The sequence below is a fragment of the Mandrillus leucophaeus genome, unplaced genomic scaffold (assembly GCF_000951045.1).
Source record: "Mandrillus leucophaeus isolate KB7577 unplaced genomic scaffold, Mleu.le_1.0 Scaffold235, whole genome shotgun sequence".
Lineage (NCBI taxonomy): Eukaryota > Metazoa > Chordata > Mammalia > Primates > Cercopithecidae > Mandrillus > Mandrillus leucophaeus.
Genome location: NW_012102421.1, coordinates 360,252 through 382,575, shown reverse-complemented (window position 1 = coordinate 382,575; position 22,324 = coordinate 360,252). Strand labels below are relative to the sequence as shown.

The window sequence follows — 22,324 nt, the reverse complement described above, 5'->3', positions numbered from 1 at the left end:
ATTGAGATAAATAAGAGTTCAGTTTCTACAGCATATTTCTGGTCACAAAAACATTGCTATACTTCTAAATAAAGACTGAAACACTTCTAATATGAAACATTGAAATAAATGTGAGCTATACATACATTTATTTTAAGGAATTTGCTTATGTGTTTGTGAGGGCTGGCAAATCTGAAATCTGCAGAGCAAGTTGGAGACTCAGGGAAGAACTGATGCTGTAACTGGAGTCAGAAGAACTCCCTCTTCCTTGAGGACCTCAGTCTTTTCCTCTTAAGGTCTTCCACTGAATGAGGCTCACCCATATTATGGATGGTAATTGGCTTTACTGAAAGTCTACTGATTTAAACGTTAATCTCATCTAAAATACCCCTTCACAGCAATACCTAGACTGATGTTTGGCAAATATCTGGGTACCATGGCATAGCCAAGGCGACACCATCACAGTGGCCAACATATAGTTATATGCCTAGCACATAGCAAGTTTTTAATAATTATCTGATGAATGAATTTTTTTAAAAAACCTCACTCACATTACAGGGTGAAGTTATAGTGTCAGTTAGCTGTGTCAGTCAGCTAAAGTTAATTTATGTTTCAGTGATAAATGACCCCAAAGTCTTGGTGGCCTAAAATCATAAAGGTTTTCTTGCTTATACTACATATCCACTGAGGTTCAGCTGCTGCCCTGGTCTGTGTCACTGTCATTCTGAGACATAGGCTGATGAAACAGCCTCCACCTGGAACACTGCCTGTTTCATGGCAGAAGGAAGAGGCTCTTAAAAGATTCTGTTGGGATGTGCACACATCGCTTCTTTTCATATTTTATTGGGTAGAGCAATTTCACGGCTAAGCTTCACATCAGTGCGGCAAGGAAATGTAACTTTCCAGCAGGGAAGAGCAGCAAATAATTGTGAAAAACAACATGGCAGAAATGAAGTCTGGCGGTATAATGAGATACATGGTTGTTATGGGTTGCACCATGTCCCCCCTTAGTTTCATATGTTGAAGTCCTAACTCCCAATTCCTCTGGATGTAATCTTATGTGGATATAGGGTTACTGCAGATGTAATTAGTTAAGATGAGGTCATTAGCGTGAACCCTAATCCAGTATGACTGGTGGTCTTACAAAAAGGTGACATCTGGACATAGACATAGACTCTGTGTGACGATGAAGGCACAGACTAAGGTAATGCTCCTGCCAGCCAAGGAAGGCAGAGATTTCCAGGCAATCACCCGATGATAGTGGGGTTGAGGGGTATAGAACAGTCTTATTCACAGCCCTCAGAAGGAACCGGACCTGCTGATACTTATCTGAGACTTTTAGTCTCCTGAACACTGAGGGAATAAACTGCTGTTATTTAATAAGCCACCTAGTTTGTAGTACTTTGTTAAGGCAACCTGAGGGAACTAACACACTGGTGAAAGTTTACAAGACACTATACAACGTTTGGAGTCACCAAGATTCAGCAGCAGATGCAAACGCTCACTGTCTAAGTAAGAACTACTTTTCAGAGCAGATCCAGTATCAGGTAATTAAAATAAACCTGGAATCCTATGGGGAAATCAGGGCATGAGTCCCACGCAAGTAAGGGAATGTCTATAAGGCTTGTATAACTTCTGGATCCGCTAACCCTGTTATATGACTTTGGCTACCAGGGCGATTAAAGGTCTATACTTCATGTTATTAACGCAAAACTGCTAGTGAAATCAAAGGTAGCATCTTTTAACCTTACTTTTGCTAACTTGAAGCTAAAACAATGAAGTTCTAGAAATTCACCACCAGGTGGCAATCTTGACAAAGGTAAGGAAAAGATTAAGTCTTTAGTTTGGACAGATGAAAAACACTAATAGTATATGTTGAACCCATGATCTTAAGACCCTAGTACATCAAAGTTTCAATTGTATATATTTTTAGGACTCTTCTCATAAGATCTGAGGCAGGTGAGATGGGACAGGTACAGAAAAAGTCTTCCTAAATGATGGCCTGAACTGGGGGAGTTGAGGCTGTGGATATCTGCGTAGTATGGGCTGTGAAACAAGTCTTCATCCAGAGAAGCCAAGGTTACAGCCAAAAAGTTTAATATTAGTAACAGTAATAATAAGTGCAAGAAAAGGCCAGACATAGAAAACGCAAAGCTCATGGTTGGAGAGGGGAAAGGAGAAAACAGAGAAGCAGGCTTGGGAAGCAGATGGATATCACACTTCAGGACCAGGAAGAGCAGAAGTGAGCACCCCTTTCATGGGGGGCCTGGATGCTGGGGGGCCCAAACTGTTACTGTCTTTTTGATCTATGAAGTAGGGATTTGTAGTTGCAATCATGTGTCATTTAAAAAATATTTTAAATTGTCTCTTAACAAAGTACTGTATCTTAAGTATTTTATGAATTTTCTGAGTCATAAAAATTTCACTTTTAATTACAATGTATATTTTTGATTGTTTTTGTACCATATTTTACTCATTCATTCCCCTATTGCTGGGCATTTGTTATTTCCAGTGTCTTGTTGTCTTGCAATGCATTTTGGTGTTTTTTTTTTGAAACAGAGTCTCGCTGTTGGCCAGGCTGTAGTGCAGTGGCACGATCTCAACTCATTACAACCTTTGCCTCTTGGGTTCAAGTGATTCCCCTGCCTCAGTCTCCTGGGTAGCTGGGATTGAGAGGTGAAGTCAGGTGGACTTCCTGGGTTGAGTGGGGACTTGGATAACTTTTCTGTCTAGCTAGAGGATTATAAATGCACCAATTGGCACTCTGCGTCTAGCTAAAGGATTGTAAATGCACCAATCAGCACTCTGTAAAAACGCACCAATCAGTGCTCTGGGTCTTGCTAAAGGATTGTAAATGCACCAAATCAGCACTCTGTGTCTAGCTAAAGTATTGTAAACGCATCAATCAGCGTTTTGTAAAATGGACCTATCAGCACTCTGTAAAATGGACCAATCAGCAGGATGTGGGTGGGGCCAAATAAGGGAATAAAAGCTGCCACCCCAGCCAGCAGAGGCAACCCACCTGGGTCCCCTTCCATGCTGTGGAAGCTTTCTTATTTCACTCTTCATAATAAATCTTGCTGCTGCTCACTCTCTGGGTTCGCACCACCTTTAAGAGCTGTAACACTCACTGCAAGGGTCTGCCGCTTCCTTCTTGAAGTCACCGAGACTACCAACCCACTGGAAGGAAGAAACTCTGGACATATCTGAAGGAACAAACTCCGGACACACCATCTTTAAGAGCTGTAACACTCACTGTGAGGGTCCACAGCTGCATTCTTGAAGTAAGCGAGACCAAGAACCCACAGGAAGGAATAAATTCCGGACACAGGACTACTGGCATGTGCCACCATGCCCGGCTAATTTTTCATATTTTTAGTATAGATGGAGTTTTACCACATTAGCCAGGATGGTCTCGATCTCCTGACTTCATGATCTGCCCACCTCGGCCTCCCAAAGTGCTGATATTACAGGAATGAGCCACAGCACGCAGCCCTGCATTTTGGTGTTTCTACTGTGCATTTTAATAATATGGTCTCTGCTCTTTTCCCCCTCATTTTAAAGTTTGATGTGGAAGGTGAGTACTCTATTGTAACAAAACTACTAATTATCACAAGAAAGATAATATCCTCAATGTTATAGTCATCTGGTTCTATCAAACTAAACACATTCACTTTTGATGTACATTTATTGAAGCTTTACATTATATATACAACAGAGCCATGTGATGTGCTGCCTCAACACGTTTAGTCAATGACAGATCGCATATATGATGGTAGTCCCATAAGACTATACGAAGCAGGCTGAGCATGGTGGCTCATGCCTGTAGTCTCAGTACTTTGGGAGGCCGGGGTGGGCGGACCACCTGAGATCAGGAGTTTGAGACCATCCCAGCGAACATGGTAAAACCCCGTCTCTATGAAAAATGCAAATATTAACTAAGCGTGGTGGCAAGTGCCTGTAGTCCCAGCTACTCAGGAGGCTGTGGCAGGAGAATCGCTTGAACCCAGGAGGCAGAGGTTGCAGTGAGCTGGGATCATGCCACTGCACTCCAGCCTGGGTGACAGAGCGAGACTCCATCTCAAAAACAAACAAACAAACAAACGACTATATGGAGATAAAAATTCCTGCTTGCAGCCGGGTGCAGTGGCTCATGCCTATAATCCCAGTACTTTGGGAGGCTGAGGCGGGTGGATCACAAGGTCAGGAGTTCGAGACCAGCCTGGCCAATATGGTAAAAATACAAAAATTAGCTGGGCACAGTGGCATGCGCCTGTAGTCCCAGCTACTCTGGAGGCTGAGGCAGGAGAATTGCACCCGGGAGGCGGAGATTGCAGTGAGCCGAGATCACACCACTGCACCTCAGTCTGAGTAACAGAGCCTGACTCCCTCTCAAACAAAACAAAACAAAACAAATTCCTACTTGCCTAGTGGAGCCATTGTAACATTGTGGCACGATGCATTAGTCATGTGTTTGTGATGATGCTGGTATAAACAAACCTATTGCAGTGCCAGTCATATAAAAGTCTAGAACATAAAATTACATACAGTACATAGTACTCGATACTGATAACAAGCAACTATGTTACTGGCTTATGTATTTACTATACCATACCTTTTATTATTATTTTAGAGTGTACCCTTACTAAAAAAAAAAAAAAACGTTGACTGTAAAACAGCCTCAGGCAGGTCCTTCAGGATATTCTAAAAGAAGACATTGTTATCATAGCAATGACAGCTACATACATGTTATTGCCCCTGAAGACCTTCCACTGGGACAAGACGTGGAGGTAGAACACAGCGATATTGATGATCCAGTTCTGGGTAGGACTAGGCTAACATATGTGTCTTAGTTTTTAACACAAAAAAAGTGAAAAAATGAAATAAAATTTCTAAAAATAGAAAAAAGTTTATAGAATAAGGATATAAAATATTTTATATAGTTTGTGTGTTATTATGAGCCAAAAATTAAACATTTAAAAAGTTTATAAGGTAAAAAAGTTACAGTAGGTGAATTTGTCTTCTATTTATTATTGAAGAAAAAAGATTTTTCGTTTTGTTTTGTTTTTTTTGAGACGGAGTCTCACTCCGTTGCCCAGGCTAGAGAGCAGTGGTGCGATCTTGGCTCACTAAACCTCTGCCTCCCGGGTTCAAGTGATTCTCCTGCCTCAGCTTCCTGAATAGCTGGGACTACAGGTGTGTGCCACCACGCTCAGCAAATTTTTGTATTTAAAAAATTTATTTTTTATTTTTTTGAGACGAAGTTTCACTCTTGTTACCCAGGTTGGAATGCAATGGCGCAATCTCGGCTCACTGCAACCTCCATCTCCCGGGTTCAAGTGATTCTCCTATCTCAGCCTCCTGAGTAGCTGGGATTACAGGCAACTGCCACTAGGCCTGGCTAATTTTTGTATTTTTAATAGAGATGGGGTTTCACCATGTTGGCCAGGCTGTTCTCAAACTCCTGACCTCAGGTGATCCACCCTACTTGGCCTCCCAAAGTGCTAGATTATAGACGTGAGCCACCGTGCCCTTCCTAATTTTTCTACTTTTAGTGGAGATGAGGTTTCACCATGTTGGCCAGGCTGGTTTTTAACTCCTGACCTCAGGTGATCCACCTGCCTCGGCCTCCCAAAGTGCTGGCATTATAGGCATGAGCCACTGCACTCGGCAAAAAAAAGTTTTAATAAATTTCGTATAGCATAAGTACACAGTGTTCATAACGTCTACAGTAGTGTACAGTAATGTCCTAGGCCTTCACATTCACTCTCTACTCACTCACTGACTCACCCAGAGCAACTTCCATTCCTGCAAGCTCTATTCATGGAAAGTGCTCTACACAGATGTACCATTTTCTTATCTCACTGCATTTTTCTGTACCTTTTCTATGTTTAGATATGCAAATACCATGATGTTACAGTTGCCTATAATATTAAGTACAGTAACATGCTGTATAGATTTGTAGCCAAAGAGCAATCCTTTATGCCATATAGCCTAGGTGTGTAGCAGGCTATATACCATCTAGGTTTGTGTAAGTGCACTCTATGATCACAGAATGTATCCCAGTTTTTAAGTGAAGCATAACTGTATTATATATAGATATGTATATATATAATACATACACATATATGTACATATGTATATAATATACACATGTATGTATAATATATATCTTATATATCTTTTGATGTTCCAACCATCACACTGATGACATTTATTATTAATTCATTCCTTAGCACTTGTACCACTTCCTAAGTGTCTTTGTTTAAATACAGATCTTAAAAAGAAACTTTGTTGTATTCCTTCCTAGCTTTTTTGCTTTTTCTTTCCTGCTATATAATTGTGTTGGCTGCTCATGCTTCCATGAGATTTTATTACTTCTGCGGGTGGAGTTGTGGTGTCTCTTTTTTTGAGACAGGGTCTCGCTCTGTCACCCAGGCTGCAGTGCAGTGCAACCATCATAGCTTACTGCAGCCTCAACCTCCTGGCTAAGGTGATCTCCACCTCAGCCTCCCAAGTAGCTAGGATGATATATGTGTGCCAATATGCCTGGTTAATTTTAATTTTAATTTTTTTGAGACAGTCTTGCTCCGTTGTTCAGGCTAGAGTGCAGTGGTGCAATCATGGCTCACTGCACCCTCAACTGCCCAAGTTCAAGTCATCCTCCCACCTCAGCCTCCTCAATAGCTGGGACTACAGGTATGTGACACCACGATCTGGCTAATTTTGTTCTTAATTTTTTTTTTTTTTTTTTTTTGTAGAGATAGAATATTGCTATGTTGCCCGGGCTGGTCTCAAACTCCTGGGTTAAAGTGATCCTTCTGACTTGGCCTCTCAAAGTGCTGGGATTACTGGTGTGAGCCTCCATGCCTAGCCTTGTTTTGTTTTTTTTTTTAAACATTCATTTGTAGAGAGGGTCTTGCTTTGCCCAAGCTGGACTCAAACTCCTGGCTTCACACAATCCTCTTGCCTTGGCCTCTCAAAGTGCTGGGATTGCAGGCATGAGCCACCACACCTGGCGGAGCTGTGATTTTTGCTAAAGGGCAGAGTACATGCTTCAGGTTGAACAGTGGGGAAGAGACAAGTGCATAAAATGCCTTAGATGTTCCAAAGCTATAGTAATCAGATCTCTTAGTTGCGTGACAGAAACTCAATCTGAAACAATTTAGGTGAAAAGGGAGAATTCATTAGAACGCTCATGTTACCATGGGAAAGGCAGAGGTCCAGGCAGACTGAAGGGTAACAGAAACCAGGAACTTGAACATCACAGGGCTTTGCTTCATCTCCATTTGTACCCACTATCTCAGTTTGCACTTCTTTACTTGAGACTAAATAGAGTCACATCTCCCACCTTCATGACCATAGAGGGACTGCAAGATGAACACTCAAAAGATGTTAGTTATTATTATGGCTTGACTTGAAAAAACTATAAAATCTATATATCATTCAGTGGGCTCAAATATCTCTTAAAAAGTTGCCAGATTCTGAGCCATAGAATGAAAGAAAAGTATTTACAAATATGTATCTTACAAAGGACTTTAATACAGTATATATAAACAAATTTTACAACTCAATAAGACAAACATCCAATTAAAAGTGGGCAAAAGATTTGACAACAACTTCACAGAAGATATACAACTGGCCAAAAAGTACTTAAAAGATGCTTACAAGCATTAGTCACCTGGGGAAATGAAAATAAAACCACAATGAGATACCACTAGATTCCCATCAGAATGGCTGAAAACTGAGTGTTGGCAGGAATGCTGGGCAGCTGGAACTCTACACAACTCTGGTGGGAATATAAAAGGGTATAGTCCCTTTGGAAAACAAACAGTTTGGCAGTTACTTAAATATTAAACATAAATCTGCCATGCAACCCAACCATTTTACTGTTAAGTATTTACCCAAGAGAAAGGAAAACCTACGTCTACACAGTGGCATGTACACAAATGTTCCTAACAGTTTTATTCACAGTAGCCCCAAACTGGAAACAATCCCAAGGTCCATCAACAGGCAAGTAGAAAAACAAATAATGGCATATTCACATAATGGGATACTACTCAGCAATAAAAGGAATAAGCTACTAATACACTGCAACCTGGTGAATTTCAAAGTCATTATGTGTGTGAAAGAAACCATAAACAAAAAAGTACATGCTACACAATCCCATTTATATAAAGTACTAAACAACACCACGAAGCAAACTAATACATGGTGACAAAGACAAATCAACAGCGTGAGGGATGGACTGCAAAGGAACTTGAGGAATCTTTTGGGGGCGACGGAAGTGTTATGCATGTTAATGGTGACAGTGGCTTCATGGCATATACATCTGTCAAAATAACCATTGAGTTGTAATTCTAAACGGATACAGTTTACTGTAACTTGATAAAGCTGAATTTAAAAAGCTGCCAGAGTATTCTGAAATCATGCCCTCTTTTCTCCCTCTGGACCAAGCATCTAACCAAGCAAGCCAACTTTAACAAAATTATCTCATAGATTTTGGATTTTTTTTTTTTTTTTGCCATGTTAAGGTTTCAATAGAAAACATTCCAAAAAGTGAGAAGTGATCTATAATACCCAAGTTCTATGTTCAACTACCAGTTAAACAAGGAAAACATTTTCTATATCATTGTTTTACAACCAGTATAGACCCAGAAGAATCAAGATCTGATTCTTTTTCCACACATCTGACCTAATAGTTTAGGTCAGTAAACTATTTATCAAAACTGGTGTCTCGTCATTTTAACATACTCCTTGCTTTGAACAATATTCATTCATATTTGGTATAATCTCTATATCCTATACTATATTTAGGATATCTAAATATCTTAAATATTTAGGATATCTCAAGGGCCAAAAGGTCCTCACAGAAGCTGTAACCCAAGTAATTATAAGAATATGGAAGGGTTGGGAAGTGCAACAACCACATAAATTTGGTCATTACCCTAGTGGTCTGTGATTAGTAGTAGTCTGTCAAATGAAAGTTAAAAATGTTGTACTTACTATCCTTAGCTGCAAATGTTAAAACATGACAGTGCCATAGTTACGACAAAAAAAAAAAAAATTAGAAGTTCAATTAGTTCCTCCAATCCAACAACTCAAGTCTGTTTCCTTTGAGAACATTATACTATTGGCTCTAGTGTCCAAAGCAATAAACTAAAACTTGTTTCCAAGACTGGGAGGTAAAGTAGGCTTATAAAACAATACAGCAAAAGAAAGCCAAGTGGCCCAATTGTTTCCAGTGTGTTTGCCATCTTAGCACGGTTGTTACTTTCCAGATGTCACTCATAAGTTGTATTCTACAACTAAACTGTTTCTGGATAAGCCACCACCAAAAAATGTTTCACTTACTGACAGACACTTCACTAGATAGAGCTATCATTTTTAAGCTCTAAATTGAAGAGTTGTCCCCATGACTTTAGCTAAACAAAATGAAACCCAAAGCTGTAAAATCTATGTAAAGGACCACAAGAACTTCCTCCACTTACCAATTTCCTTAATTACTTCCCCTTTTCCATTTGGTCAATTACTCGTTTTAAGTAACTACCACTCACTCCTTAGTTATGAGTGTTAATCAACACTGATGCCTTCCTGAGATCCACAGGAACCCCTGAAGGCAAAATCTATTGCCTGCACCAAACCAATTCTGACAGCACTGCTTATGCAACTGTACTGACTTACTGACAATCAGCCGCTTTCTGCTTCAACAACTCTTAGCATTTGATTTCTCTTACTGCCAGCTTTATCTACTGTGAATCAATCAGCAGCACTCCACAACCATAATGAGCATAATCCTCAACCATCTTTGCTGTTTCACAGGCATTTGATGCTTTAAATCTGATGTGGAATGCTGATAGATTCACTTTTTAGAAGTCATAAGCCTTTCGGAAGTTGGAGATAACTTCATTACTTAACTATTTTCTCCTTTGCAATCAAACTGTTCCTTTAAAAGTGAGACACTAGAGTTGCAAAAATTTGAAACAGTTAGACCAAGCACCTTTGCAGCTTCATGGTTGGTTCTGGCCAAACTTTTTATTTAGTATTCTGCAGTTGTTTAAAGACACACTTAAATGGTTTTATTGTGGGAGGGCAAAGGGGAGGTTCTTGCAGATTCCCAAGGAAATGTCAGAAAGGCAAAATGGCCAGCATTATCCATTTGCTTTTTTTGGGTTTACTGGGTGAATAGCAATTTCCTTACATAGGCATCTGATTTCAGGTTTTGCATACTAAGAACATTGAGATTTCCGCTGGAAAACACCATGAAATCTTATGGGTAGCATACCCCAACCACCCTCTTAATAGCTAGCTTGCTTGTATAGGCAGAACAATTCATCTGTCCATTTCAGATGGCTAGATGTTTTATGGAAGATCTTAAAATTGCTTGCCTCATTTACTGGGAAAAACCAGATAGGAAGTGGTCTTTAGGGACACTTTTACTTGGAAAGTTAGAAGTTACAAAGTTACTAGTACAACAAGGCTTAACACATTTAACATTTGCTTGTTGAAAAGCAGTGTCATAAAGTCAAATAAAATTAAACATGTTTTACCTTTTTCCTCACAAGAACATAAAACTTAGGGAGGGGAACTTAACAGGGAATTTAAAAAAGGTAACACAATTTTCCCTTTTAGTAGTCCTTGGGTAGTAATGATAGAATAGTTTCCACTTTTTTTTTTTTTTGTCTGTTTCTTTGAACTGGGATTTTGGTCCAAAGTTTTGTTTGTTTCTAGTATCTGCTTCTGCCTCCCCCTCTATCAGATCGGCTTCCTCCAGGGCCACCACCTCTTGGTGCTCCCCGGCTTGAACTGCTGTAGGAATCACGTGGAGAAGGGTACCCCCTTTCTACAGAAGGGGGAAGCCCTCTTTCTTGTCTGCCAACCCGATCACAACCACTTGAGTAGAGATCACTTCGGCTGCTTGAGTAATTGTCCCGACTTCCACTATATCCATCACGTGAGCTGCTATAATCATCATAGCGACTGCTTCCACCATAAGATGGCGGGGGCCCTCGTGTAGGTGGGGCACTACGTGAGTTACCATAACTCTCATATGAATCTCTGTAGGAACCTCCACTTGGATGATCTGAATAGTCACGATCACGACCATATCCATCTCTATCGCCATAGCCTCTTGATGGATAGTCATCACGTGAACTGGAATGACCATAATCACGGTAAGTATAATCTCGTGGTGGTGGTGCATAATCTCTTGTATCACGAGAACTTGGGTAATCTCTGCTTGAATAGCTGTCTTTAGTGGAATACCCATCATCTCTTGGGTACAAATAAACATCTCTACGAGAGGGGAGCGGTTCCCTTCGAGGTGGACCTCCGTAACTATCTCTTCCACGTGATAGAGGAGCTCTTCCTCCCATGCCACTGCTGCTGCGAACTAGTCCTGAAGGTGCAGATCTCTTAGGAGAAGGACCCCCACTTCTTGGTGGTGGTCCTCTTTTCACTGGGAGTGGTCCCCTGGAAGAACTCATGTTAAAATGCATGGAATATCCACCGTCATCCATGTGTCCTCCTCGTGAAGGAGGTCCCCTGGTTCCTCCACTTCCTCCTCTTCCAGCTCTAAAACCTCGTGGAGGACCTCTACTTCTTGGAGGTGGGGGCGGTCCATGTCTACCTCTTTCAAATGATGGTTTGGTGGCTTGTTCCACCTTGATGGCTTTTCCATCTAATGACTTTCCATTCATGTCTCTGGCTGCATCCTTAGCATCTGCTGGGCTTTCAAAGGTGACAAAAGCAAATCCTCTTGATTTGTTAGTTTCACGGTCTTTTATCAAGAGTACTTCCACTATTCGTCCATATTTGCCAAATACTGTTTCAAGAGCTTTCTCATTTGTTTCCGTATTAAGCCCACCAATGAAGAGCTTTCCCGGGCGATCTGCTTCAACCATTTTTTTTTTTTTTTTTGCCGGTGAGTCGGAGGGGTGACAATGGGTTCAAGCTCCAAGGAGCTCGCTGACAGGGGCTTCCTAGCAACTCAGCACCAGTGGCGGCTGTCGAGTACGCGGACTGAACTGCGAAGTCGCTAGCACTACTGCACAATCTGGATGCTTTTTAAGGGATGACTATCCATTCAAAAAACCAGGAAAATTACTTTCTTTTACCACTAGATGGCAGAAGAAAACAGAATATTCCTGTAATGGTGGAAGAAATGAAAGTAAAACTCAGAAGTGGAAATGTAAAGCAGGGAAAGATGCTTAAAGATACATAAAGAAAAAATGCAATTATATTAAGCTCAAAAGTGTGTATAATTAACAGGAACCCTTTTGTTGTAGCTTTTTTTGTTTGTTTGTTTGTTTTTGTAGACAGAGTCCCACACAGTCGCCCAGGCTGGAGTGCAGTGGTGCAATCTTGGCTCACTGCAACCTCTGCCTCCCAGGCTCAAGTGATTCTTGTGCCTCAGCCACCTGAGTAGCTTGGATTACAGGCATGCGCCACCACACCTGGCTAATTTTTGTATTTTTAGTAGAGAGGGTTTCACCATGTTGGCCATGCTGGTATCGAACTCCTAGCCCAAGTGATCCGCCTGCTTCGGCCTCCCAAAGTGTTGGAATTATAAGGGTAAGCTACCATGGCTGGTCTTAATTGGAACTTTGAAACAACATATATTTTGTTACTTTATTTTTTAAAGAATTATTTGTGCCTGATATGCTGTAACTATTTTAACATCTGTTGACTGAACAGATCTGCTGAGTGAAAGGGAAACGATTTGGACTCCCTCTGAGAGATAATATATTTGGGGAAAAATTGTACTTCAATAGAAAACTATGCACTGGCCACAGCACAGCTTTAGAGCTGATATTTGCGGGGCTAGAATTTGCCTTTGAGTTATTTTGCGCTTTTGTAAATTGAAGCTAAGTGATAGGCATGCAAACTCTGGTTCTAGCAGTTTGATTACCTTCCCTCCACCCTGTGGAAAAAACAGTTTTGCCTTCATTTGCAATCCAATTCCTTTACTACATATAAATTTGTGCTTTTTGACTTTCCCTCTGTACTGGTTATAACTTCTGTCTGGTTACCTCATATCACATGAGTAAAATAAAAATCTTTGGCATATGCTCATTTTTATATTTGTATGAGTCATGATTTAACCTTTTTCCAAAAATTATCTTTTAACAATTACTTCAGAGAAACAAGCTTATTGGAAACAAGGCTTTCTCTAAACCCGAGAGCTGATAACATAGGTAAACACATGGCTGGAATGCCAGAAATGGAGTCAGGCCAAGCAGAGAACAAAAAGTCTGATTTATTCTCTCAAAAAAAACTGGGTTTAAGTCAAGACCTTGGAAGAGTGAGTAAGTGAAGGGAGTGTGTGAGTATTGTCCTCACCCGTATCAATAGGCCTGGGGCCCTTTGGCTTGCCTATACTGTGTAATCTCAGTCCCCCCAATGATAGCTATAATTAAATCAGAGTTGGACAGAGTCAGGCTGAACCAATCAGGGCAACTGGAAGTTTGGGTTTGAGGCTGAGAAACAGGTTGTTTCTGCTGGGCACACGAAACAGGAAGATTGGTAAGTCTGAATCTGGGCAAGTCTGTGCTCAGTCCCTCACACACGCCATGTTCTGATGCTAAAAATATACCTATGTTCTAAGTATGTTGTTCAAGGTTGTTTAATGCAAAGAGCTTTCAAGCCAGATAGATCTTAGTTCAAAAGTAAACATCAAAACTCCTAGTGTGTGAAATAGGCAGTTTACCTGATGTCTCTGAAATTCAGTTTCCTTATTTGCTAAGCAGGAAAATGAATACCTGCCCCATGTAAGTGCTATGGTAATTAAATGAGGCAAAGCCATAAGCGGAAAAATATAGTTCATGGCATACAATATATACACTCCAAAACTAGTGCCCACTCAGAAAGTAGAAAAGATTCTCTTAGATACAAGTAGGATGAGTAACTTTGCACTAAAGGAGGCAAAGAAACGTTGGGTATGGACTAAATGTACAAAAGGTAATACTTTCACGTCAAAAGAGAGGGTTGGGGTGGACGCAGTGACTCATGCCTGTAATCTCAGCACTTTGGGAGGTTGAGGAGGGTGGATCGCTTGAGCCCAGGAGTTTGAGACCAGCCTGGCCAACATGGCAAAACCCCGTCTCTACAAAAAATACAAAAATTGGCTGGGAGTGGTGGTGGGCACCTATAGTCCCAGCTACTCAGGAGGCTGAGGCAGGAGAATCGCTTGAACCTGAGAGGCAGAGGCTGCAGTGAGCTGAGATTGTGCCATTATACTCAAGCCTGGGCAGCAAGAGGAAGACTCTGTATGAGAAAAAAAAAAAGAGAGAGAGAGAGAGAGAGAGAGAGGGTTGACTTCTAAGGAAGGACAGACCTAAGGAAAAGGTTTTGTCCAGTGTTGCTTTTGTGGTTCTCTGGTGGACATTTAAATTTTAGAATCTCTTAAAAAAAAATTAATAGACCATTTTAGGTCCAGGCACAGTGGCTCACGCCTGTAATCCCAGTACTTTGGGAGGCCGAAGCGGGCGGATCATGAAGTCAGGAGATCGAGACCATCATGGCTAACACGGTGAAACCCCATCTCTACTAAAAATACAAAAAATTGGCCAGGTGTGGTGGCAGGTGCCTGTAGTCCCAGCTACTCGGGAGGCTGACGCAGGAGAATGGCGTGAACCCGGGAGGCAGAGGTTGCAGTGAGCTGAGATTGTGCCACTGCACTCCAGCCTAGGCGACAGTGCGAGACTCCGTCTCAAAAAAAGAAGAAAAAAAAAAAAACAGGCTATTTTTCAGTGCAATTTTAGGTTCGTGGCAAAATTGAACAGAAAGTACAGGGAGTTCCCACATACTCTCTTGACACCCCCTCTATCACATGTCACCCTTTGTTAGACTAACCTTCATTTCAGGTTTAGTCCTTCAGATTGCAATTTTTTTTGTTTTGTTTGAGACGGAGTCTCACTCTGTCACTCAGGCTGGAGTGCAGTGGCCCGCTGTCAGCTCACTGCAACCTCTGCTTCCTGGGTTCAAGTGATACTCCTGCCTCAGCCTCCCTACTAGCTGGGATTACAGGTGCCCACTACCACACCCGGCTAAATTTTGTATTTTTAGTAGAGATGGGGTTTCACCATGTTGGCTGGGCTGGTCTCAAACTCCTGACCGCAAGTGATCTGCCAGCCTCGGCCTCCCAAAGTGGTGGGATTACAGGCGTGAGCAACCACACCTGGCCCAGATTGCAATTTGTATTCCATCTAGTTTTCTATTCTTCTTTCATTAATAATCTATCAACTGCTTATCCTCACAAATTCTTCTTTATATAAGACTTCCTAGGGAAACTATTCAGCATGGACGCATGTCACACATTTGTTAAAACTCATTTGTGAAATCTTCTTTGCTTCTTTCCTTCCTTCTCTTTCTATCAGTCATCTATCCATCAACATTCACTGGCACTCTGGCACTAGAGGATAATATAAAATTACCTTCCAATTTCTAACTCTTTAAGATCTAGGTGCTAAAAGACAGGACCAAAAAAGATTTTCATTCTGAGTTTCTCTCTCTTTTTTTTTTCTCTTCTTGTTGTATAGCAGTACATGTTTTTCTTTTCTTTCTTTCTTTTTTTTTTTTTTGAGACAGCATATCACTCCTATCACCTAGACTGGAGAGCAGTGGTGCAAACATAGCTCACTGCAGCCTCAACTTCCTGGGCTCAGGTGATTCCCCCACCTCAGCCTCACAAGTAGCTGGGACTACAGGAGTGTGCCCAGCTAATGTTTTGTATGTTTAATAGAGATGGGGTTTTGCCATGTTGCCCAGGCTGGTCTTGAACTCCTTGTCTCAAGCGATCCACTGGCCTCAGCCTCCCAAAGTGCTGGGACTGCAGGTGTGAGCCACCGTGCCTCACCTACATTTTTCCTTTAGTATTCAAAACAGTCTTTAAAATTAGAGAATACGTAAAATGTTTTTGTAAAAAAGCAAGTAATACAGGAAAGTACAGTCTATCCTCCATTCTATTCCCTCACTTGGAGGTAACCTTCCCGGTAGGTTTTCAATGACATTAAGGATGATGTGGATGAAACAAATATTCTAAGTAGGTTCACAGTAACTTACCTGGCTGGTTCTGACAACTTTCTTAATTTAAACTTATCACTGTTGCTTTTGTAACACTGGCCAGTGTTTTTCATTTGCCCAGCAATAGGAAGAATATTTATATCTTTATCCCTGTGCGATTATTTTAAATGCAAAGCCTCTGATGAACTATAGACAGTTTTTCAGTGTAGTTAAAATGATACAAACACTTTGGCAGTTACTTAATTAAACATAAAGCTACCACACAACCCAACCATTCCACTGCTAGGCATGGAGAGGATTTAGTGCTATCCCAAATAGTCCACAAGTTTGAATAATGCATTGTTAGTGGTTCTTGCCTGGGACATACATCAGAATCACCCGGAAAGATTTTTCAAAATACATTTCAGATATGTAGAATCAGAATGCATAATGGTGGGCCCTGACATACGTAGTCTAATAAAAGTTCCACAAATGAGGATTCTGCACACAAATGCCCTTTTAGTGCCACGCTTTCATATGACCACCTTGGCGAAGCACACCCACTTCCTTGGCTTCAACCAACTTCTATGTTGGGAGAGGGCCTGAAAAAGGTGGTCACGGTGGCATTAAAGAGGAGAAAATTCAAAACAGTTATGAGGTAGAATTCATAGGATTTACATATAGAAGACACTGATGATGCTTTTTATGAAAATTTTGAACCACTGAGAAAATTTTAAACCAGCTGAGAGATTAGAATTAGGTTGAACACAAAATTGCCAATATTCAACCATGTATGACAAAAATGGCACTTCATATGCCAAAAATGGAATTTTCATACAAAAGTAGCAATTTCATATATTTTAACCTAATATAAAACACTCATATGCACACTACCCAGATTCAGTAATTCTCAAGATTTTGCCTCCTTTTTTTTTTCTTTAATTGCTGAGTAACTTTAAAGCAAATCTTAGACCTTAAGTCATTACACTCCTACATACTTGGCATATATCTCAAAAGTACTGCCGCTTATGTAACTGCAATTTCATTACCACACCTCACCAACAATAATTTCTTGTTATCATCTAATACCCAGTCCACATTCTTATCTCTCTGATTGTCTTTAAAAAATGCATTTTGGTTGACTGAATAAAGTTCCTAAAGCAGATGTACGCATTGTATTTGGTGGTTATGGTTTTTAAACCTTTTTCCATCCCTGAGCAGTCCTCCTGAGATATCCTCTCCTACTTTCTTCCCATGCCACTGGACTTACATTCATAACTTGAACAGTTTTGTGAAGACAAAATGAGGTAATGAATATATAATGACCAGCACATTGCCTGATCCACAGACAGGCAAGCGGTTGCTCAGTGAATGTTAATTCTAGTCAACGACAAGAGACACCTTCATCATATATAATAGAAATGTTCATTTCAATAAAATATTTGTAAAAAAGCATCTGAAGAATTACATAAAGAATTACATTTTTGGACAGTGCAGAATATGTACAATAATTTATCTGTAAGTAAGCAATACCTACAGCAGAAGCAGAGAATCCGAGGATTTTGGAAGAAGAAATTGTCTTCAGGAATTTTGCTCTACCACTAGGAAAGCAGAGGCTCCTCTGGGCCAAAAACATGCTATTAAATAAAAGAAAAGTTGAGAAGAGGAATAAATATATGATGGGTACATCATTATCAGACACTTACAGCCAGCTGGTATATCATAAGCTTACGTAAAATCCAAGCAAACATTTTTGATAAGTGAGCTTACTTTCTTTCAAGTTTTCTTTCTATGATATAATCTCTCATCACTGGAAGCATTCTAATAAATGTATTCTTCCTTATACAAATTTATATTCACATCATTTCAAACTAGAGAGCTGTAAGAATATTCTTAATTCAGAAACCAAGGCTTTAATTTAGTCAAGAGCATTAAATTTCAGTAAGTGAAAGTTCCATTTCTAGCAGCCATAAAATCCAGAGTATTTCAACCTAGGAACGACCCAAATTTCAGAATCCTCTGGATAACAGTCACTAGTAAAAGCACAATTTGTAACAGTAAATTAAAGTTGTTAGGAACAATTATTTAAAAAGTTATTTGAAAAGATGAATGATAGTAGGTCCTTGATAAATAGAAAGACTATATGAGTGAATCTTAGGTTATTCTGAAGGTACTTCCTCCAACAATTCCCGCAAGCCATTTTAGTGGATTCCAGTGGCATGATAGGCATGCATTCTGAATTGCTTCTCTACCTGTAAGAAAATTGATATCCATCATGGGTAAATGGAGGAAGATTAAGGCAATGAAACTCTATTATAATAATACTGCTACTTGGAAGTGGAAAGAAAACCCAGTTTTCTAAAAACATTCAGGCAAATAGATATTTCTCATAAGGTTTTACTCTGAGAATGTTGTTCTCTTAAGCCTCTTAAGTATAAGGCTGCTATATCAGTGGATGGCATTTCGTCTAACAGTTATCAAACCTTAGAGAAAAGAGACCTAATCTATGGAAACTAAATAGAACTTCTACATAAAATGCTAACAAATCAAACCCAGTAGTATACAAGAAGAATAATACATCATGACCAAGGGGGATTGGGTTTATATAAGACACGTATTAATGTGATTCACCACATTAAGAGATTAAAGTCAAATTCAATCTTAAGAAGTTTCTATCTGTAGTCAAGTTATGGACTCCTGCTGGGCCTCAGTTTCTCCATTTTTTCACAATAGATGAATAAATTAATAAGGTTTGAGTTAAAGCAAGCAGGTAGAGGGAACCCTCTAAAGACATAAAGATACAATGGAATTTGCTGATTATGGCACAACTGTCCCAAAAGAGAACAGTTGAAACTTTGGACAATGGAAGAGAAAGGAAGAGCTGGGTCAGTTGCCAGGAAGTACACCGCATGATGGAGGTAATGTGCTAATAATAAAAGCAAGTGAGCTTGGAGTGCAGCTTCTGGGAGATTTCACCCCAGACTGGGTGAGCCATACTCTCTAGGTACCAGGTATTTTAATAAGTAAACACATTTTGAGCAGCATTTTCTAATGCAATCAACACTGCATATATATATTCACCAATGAGATAAATACATTAAATTTAGATGTCACCGAAAAGATAGAAGAAAATAAAAAGGTATATGGCTCTTAATTCTAAACAATATTTTCATTGTATTTTTCTCCCTAAAAACAACTTCTGTGAAGAAAACCTGGCAACTTATGAATCAGGATGATCTATGTGATCTAATTATAGCATATTATGCATAAAGTCCACATTCCAAAACGCACGATCTATAGAAATGAAACTGTTGAATTATTATCAATGGGTTAGACTGTTTAAAATGAAGATTCAGAAGGCATGCTTGGCAGATTTGGGGGTGGCCTGAAGCTGAGAGAGCTGGTGAATTTTTGAGGGCCGAATATAAGGCTAAAAGGCAGACAAGGCAGTCAAAATAAATCTTATGAAGCTTAAAGCTCCAGACTTAAATCCAAATGATCAATTTATACTTTACACATGAGGAGGAGAGGTAGGAAGAGATTTAATTTGACAAAGCCCAGAACATCTGGGTTAACTGCAAGTTCAAGCAAGATTAACATGAGGCAAAAAGGGCTACAGCTAATAATGCGCCGCCCACACTGTTACAAGAGTCCGACCACTGGAAAACTGATTTTCCTTTCATACTCTACCTTGTTAGTTTGCTTCTAAAATGTTTATAAGGTTCACTGATACAACACAGGGAATCTAGGCGGCGAACAAAGTCCTGGACGGGGGAGTACTGTGGAAGGATGGGCTTCAAAGCTACGTCTTTAGAACAACAGCGGAAAGAATTGGCCAAAGTTGGGCAGCACATGATTTAAGGAGACACCAGCCTGAAACTGCTGAAAACCTGTTCTACGAAAATGGGATTCGTGTAACTATAAACTTCTCCAGAGGGAAAGCAGTGTGGCTGCCTGGGTGATACCAGGAATTCGGTTTTAGCTCCCGAGGTCAGACTTGCTAAGGGCTGACCTGCAGCCCCAGTCCTCCTCAGGTGGCCGCTAAGGAGCCACGCGTGGGAGAAGAGAAGGAAGGCCATTTCTGCGCCACTTGACTCCAAAAGCAACAGACTTGACTACTTTTCTCTTTTAACTACAGATGTTGGATTCTGCTAAGCTTCATTTATAAGGCAACGTAACAGCCTTGGTATCCTCCTTTTGGATTTTTTTTTTTTTTTTGAGACGGAGTCTCGCTCTGTCGCCCAGACTGGAGTGCAGTGGCGCAATCTCGGCTCACTGCAAGCTCCGCCCACGGGCTCACGCCATTCTCCTGCCTCAGCCTCCCGAGTAGCTGGGACTATAGGCGCCCGCCACGACGCCCAGCTAATTTTTTGTATTTTTAGCAGAGACGGTGTTTCACCGTGTTAGCCAGGATGGCTAACTGATCTCCTGACGTCATGATCCGACCGCCTCGGCCTCCTAAAGTGATGGGATTATAGGCGTCAGCGTCTTTTGGATTTTTAAATTAAGAGTCCCAAAGTCACTCTTCTCAGACTACCTTCTAAAAGGCCAAACAGCGAAATCAAGAGTAAAAGCGCCAAGACGGTGACCGGGTCTAGGGGATCCCTCTTGGAGACCAGTCACCTCGGCGCCTTCCCCTCAAACTGTTAATCCAGGGCCGACTCCCTGCAGCCGCCTCAGCAGGCGGCTCCCGCGTGACTCAGGCAAGAGCAGCCCGGCCTCCGTCCCCTCGCCCCGCAGGCCGGAAAGGCCCTCGTCAGTCCGCACGAAAGCGCCGCGCCGAGCCGCGCCGCGCGCCCGCCCCACTCACCTATCTGGTGCGGGAACCTCGCCTCTCCAGGCTCGAGACCCGCCTGGGCTTGAGGGCCTGGCTGGGCGGGATTCGGACGCGGGGGGCGGAGCCGGGACACGGACTGACTCTGGGGTTTGCACTCAGTGCGCGCTTTGGCTGAGGGCTACGCTGTGATCTCTAGGCTGGAAAAGACTGGATAAGGGGTGTTTTTTTGGGAGGGGAGGGGCGGGATTTGGTGGGTTCCGGGCTTGTGGGAACAATGGGGCGGGCCGGGGGCGAGCCCGGATGTGGCCAGGGATTGGCTGTGGAGTGTGACTCACGGCGCGCGTTGACTGTAGGGTCCGCCGCGATCGCGGACCGGATGGAAATGGAGGAGGGAAGGGGTGGGGGCCGCGGGTTGGGCTTGAGTGAGGAAGGGGACAAGATGGAGGCGGGCCTGGACGTGGCCGGGGATTGGCTATGGGTGTGGACTCGGGGAACTCATTGGCTGTGGAGTCGGCCGGGATCACGTGCTGGTTCAGGCAAGCATAGGTGCGGGACTGGAGTTAGCTGGGCCGGGACTTGGATATGGGTATGGAATTTGGGCCCAGGGCTCGAATCGGATATATGGGATTGATCGGGTTGGGGCAGGTTATAGGAGGAGTACTGGTTTGCAAAGATGGGCAAGCTATGAGGCCAATGGGCTTGTACAAGTGGAGGGGTCGGGTTAGAATAACTTTGGAAGGTTCCTGAGAGAGGGCAATGCCAGAGTGAGTGTGAAAAGGGATTCCTAGATGCATCTGTCATTTGAGATGGGGGTGAGGGGTTAAAAAGCGGAAAGGAACTTATTTTCCTTAATATGAGTTTGATCAGCAAACTAAGAATGAAAGGGACATGTCAGACTGAAGGAGGACAAAAAATGACACTAAAATACAAAAAAGAAAAGTCTCTAGGAAAACAAGGAAGGAACCCACTGGTGACTTATTTGGGGAGGGCAGTGTCAGCGAAAGGAGAGTTTTTGTTAAAAATTGAGTTTTATGTTTGGATTTTTTTCCTCTTCTATTTTAAGAGGATGAGAGGCTAGAGGGAGTGGGAGAGGCGTTAGCATTGTTTTTCAGTTCTAAAGGAGGGAACAAAAGTAATCATTGCTTAAAGGAATATACTCTTCAGCTAGGTACAGGGAGTTTCAGAAGACGATTAGGTGCATAGAGAAATTATTGTGTACAGGCAGGGGCGAGCCTGATGTGGCTTGGGATTGGCTGTGGAGTGTCTCAGTGCGCATTGGCTGTGGGGTCCGCTGCCATTGGGGATCATACTACATCTTACCTTTAGGAGGGAGGAAAAGTGCAAGGCTAAAGCTGTAATCAGTAAAGAAGCAACAATCATATTAGCTGGGGGAGGAGGATAGTTTGATATTTTTGTAGTTTCCACAGTGACCTTTTTAAAAATCTGGTTAGGCAAAAATAGTGTGATCTTGTTTGTTGTCTCACTTCATTATGATCACAGAATGACCTGGTACTGTGTCCGAACTTGGTGGGTTCTTGGTCTCACCGACTTCAAGAATGAAGCCGC

The 22,324-nt window shown here is 41.6% G+C and overlaps 2 protein-coding genes across 5 annotated transcripts in view; both read right to left on the bottom strand.

Moving 5' to 3' along the window:
• The window catches only part of CCBL2 (cysteine conjugate-beta lyase 2), a 63,470-nt gene extending 42,236 nt beyond the window's left edge, over positions 1–21,234 (bottom strand). Inside the window, exons 1-3 of one of the 3 annotated variants that reach the window (XM_011982074.1) lie at positions 21,094–21,141; positions 20,792–20,965; positions 17,519–17,618 (exon numbers count right to left, since the gene is read on the bottom strand). In XM_011982074.1, coding sequence (XP_011837464.1) covers positions 17,519–17,617 — 99 coding nt within the window. In that variant the 5' untranslated portion in view covers position 17,618; positions 20,792–20,965; positions 21,094–21,141. Of the gene's footprint in view, positions 1–17,518; positions 17,619–20,791 lie in introns of all 3 variants that reach the window. The other 2 variants (XM_011982073.1, XM_011982075.1) reach the window with 2 other exon arrangements.
• On the bottom strand, positions 7,504–21,165 carry RBMXL1 (RNA binding motif protein, X-linked-like 1). 2 transcript variants are annotated; one of them, XM_011982077.1, is made up of 3 exons: positions 20,792–21,165; positions 17,519–17,618; positions 7,504–12,125 (listed from the first exon to the last, which is right to left on the bottom strand). In XM_011982077.1, the coding sequence occupies exon 3, from the start codon at positions 11,880–11,882 to the stop codon at positions 10,707–10,709; it is 1,176 nt and encodes a 391-aa protein (XP_011837467.1). In that variant the 5' UTR covers positions 11,883–12,125; positions 17,519–17,618; positions 20,792–21,165; the 3' UTR covers positions 7,504–10,706. The 2 variants fall into 2 exon arrangements, with proteins under 2 accessions (XP_011837467.1, XP_011837468.1); XM_011982078.1 differs by lacking the exon at positions 17,519–17,618.
• Positions 21,235–22,324: the final 1,090 nt, after the last annotated feature.

Excerpts from the sequence above, each read along its gene's own strand:
- RBMXL1 (XM_011982077.1), bottom strand. The coding sequence starts at position 11,882 with ATGGTTGAAGCAGATCGCCCGGGAAAGCTCTTCATTGGTGGGCTTAAT.